Here is a 2,500-nt window from a genome sequence, read left to right as displayed (position 1 = left end):
ACATGTAATAGTTTACAAATCTTCAACCTCTATTTTGTGATGAAAATTGTATATAAATGATGTTCATATAACGAATGCCAATGTTTGCATGTTCTCACGTCTTATTAAAGTGAAATTAAAAGAAGAGAGAGATAGACAGACACACACACACACACACACACAGAGAGAGAGAGAGAGAGAGAGAGAGAGAGAGAGAGAGAGAGAGAAAGAGAGAGAGAGAGAGAGAGAGAGAGAGAGAGAAGAGAGAGAAAGAGAGACAGAGAGTAGAGAGAAAGAGAGAGAGAGAGAGACAGAGACCGAGAGAAGGATAGAGCGAGAGACAGACAGACAGACAAACCGACAGATAGAGAGGAAAAAATGAAAAGGAAAGTCTGACGTATTTTCTTGCCAATTGCGATGTGAAATGAACACGTTCCGACATGTTCTGACGATTTTCCAAACTGTATGATTTTCATTACGAAAAAAAGAAAAGAAAAGAAACAAAAATCATGACTACCTAATTTTCCTCGAGATATCTTCTTTTCTGTTTATTTTTCATTAAGAAAAGTCCAATTTTCCTTTTGGGGAATTCGAGACTCTTGATACCCTTATGAAAAGTAATTCCATTCACTATAATTTTCCTGCAGACGAATTCCAGACTGCTTGATCTTCCTTAAGACAAAAAAATAAGATCCAGACTGCTTAATTCTGCTTGATTTTCCTCAAGATAAATTCCAGACAACTTGATTTTCCTTCCTAGGAATTCCTGCGTGCTTGCTTTTCCTTAGGGACTCCCGCTGGCATTTAAAGAGAGAGAGAGGGAGAAAAAAAAGTTTATCCTAAAGTCATCAGTCTCTCTCATTAAAAGGCTCGAATCCAGCGCCTCCTGCACGGTGAGGAACGCGGGTTCATTGTCTCGGTGGAAATCAGTGCTTAATCTCATCGGTTTTCCGCGTTCCCTTCGCCCCTTCTTCGTTCCCTGCGTCGTGTCGCCCGTTCCCGTTTTGGCTCATTTCGTTTGTCACTCGTCGCTGCCTTTGTCCCGGTTCCTTTGGCTGGGGTGTGTCCTTCTGGACTGAGAGGTGGAGATGAGGGAGGGTGTGTGTACGTGTGTGTGTGTGTGTGTGTGTCGTGTCGTGTCGTATGTGTGTGTGTTGCGTTAGTATATGTTTGTGTATCTTGTTTTATTGTATATGTATGGGTTATGTCAGTGTGTGTTGTGTATTTTCATAGTGTGTGTGTTGTGTATTTCTATAGTGTGTGTGCTGTGTATTTTTATAGTGGGTGTTGTGTATTTCTATAGTGTGTGTGTTGTGTCAGTGTATATGCTTGTATTTTTATTATATGTGTGTGTGCATGTGTGTATTAGTGCGTCTGTATGTCTATACAAACGCACACTCACCTAGAAAATTAAATACTAAAAACATCAGTGCATAATTTTCTGTTCTCTGAATCGTATCAATAAAGCTACACGACACCCATTTCCCATCCTATTAGAGATCTCTCGCTCCTCATACTTATCATTCTCTCCCTACCCTTTTCGTCTATGTATCAGATACTCACCATTCCTACTTTTTTCGTCTGTATCAGGTGTCATTACAACTTATCATTTTTTCTCTTTTCGTCCACGTATGAGATACTCACCATACCTAAGTTTTCCGTCTGTATCAGGCACCATTTTAACATTATTACTCTTTTTCGTCTATGTATCATATATTCACCATTCCTACTTTTTCGTCAACGTATGAGATACTTATCCCTACTCTTTTCGTCTTAGAACCAGATACCATCCCCACTCTTCGCTCAGATGTCTCAGATACTCATCAACTTCCAACTCTTTTCGTCTTCAAATCAGACAGTTAAAATTCTCCCCCTCTCTTCCCCTCACAGCCTAGGATACGCGGTGTTGATAAGCATAGGCCTGTCCCGCCTAGGCCGACTTCGAGCGCCCTGTCTTCTCCTGCTGTTGGTGGTCTTTTCCATCAGGACAGTGCAGAGGAACCGTGACTGGGAGAGCAGAGAAACGCTGTTCGTGTAAGTCTGGATTTGACCTTTCTTTGTGGTTGATAAGTTGGTTTCAAGAATTCGATGATTGTAAATAACTTTCTTTGTGGTTATTAAGTTGGTTTCAGGAATTCGATAAATGTAAATAACTTTCTTTGTGGTTGTGAAGTTGGTTTCAGGAATTCGATGATTGTAAATAACTTTCTTTGTGGTTGATTAGTTGGTTTCAGGAATTCAGTTGTAAAGAACTTTGAACGATATTAGGTTGATGAACAAATACGTAAATAGATATGTGAATATATGTATTGAGTAATGAAGAGGTAAACGAATTGATTCGCTGATTAGTAGAGAATAGAGATAAACAAGTAGATAGGTAAATGAATAAATGAATACATAAGACAATATATAAAGGAATAAAAGATAGATCAAACAAAACTGAAATCAAAACCATTTTTTCTATAAAATAATTAAAACAAAGATAGAATGAATCTATTCTAAGCCACCATTTTCCTGGTAA

At 38.7% G+C, this 2,500-nt stretch overlaps 1 protein-coding gene across 2 annotated transcripts in view; it reads left to right on the top strand.

Moving 5' to 3' along the window:
• LOC113826921 (protein O-mannosyl-transferase TMTC1-like) overlaps nucleotides 1–2,500 on the top strand; it is a 455,906-nt gene that overhangs the window by 386,890 nt on the left and 66,516 nt on the right. For both annotated transcript variants that reach the window (XM_070128360.1, XM_070128361.1), the window contains exon 10: nucleotides 1,870–2,013. In XM_070128360.1, the coding sequence (XP_069984461.1) occupies nucleotides 1,870–2,013 (144 nt within the window). The remainder of the gene's footprint in view (nucleotides 1–1,869; nucleotides 2,014–2,500) is intronic.

Source organism: Penaeus vannamei, chromosome 12 (assembly GCF_042767895.1).
Source record: "Penaeus vannamei isolate JL-2024 chromosome 12, ASM4276789v1, whole genome shotgun sequence".
In the NCBI taxonomy this organism is placed as follows: Eukaryota; Metazoa; Arthropoda; class Malacostraca; order Decapoda; family Penaeidae; genus Penaeus; species Penaeus vannamei.
This window is presented reverse-complemented; position numbering and strand designations above follow the sequence as displayed.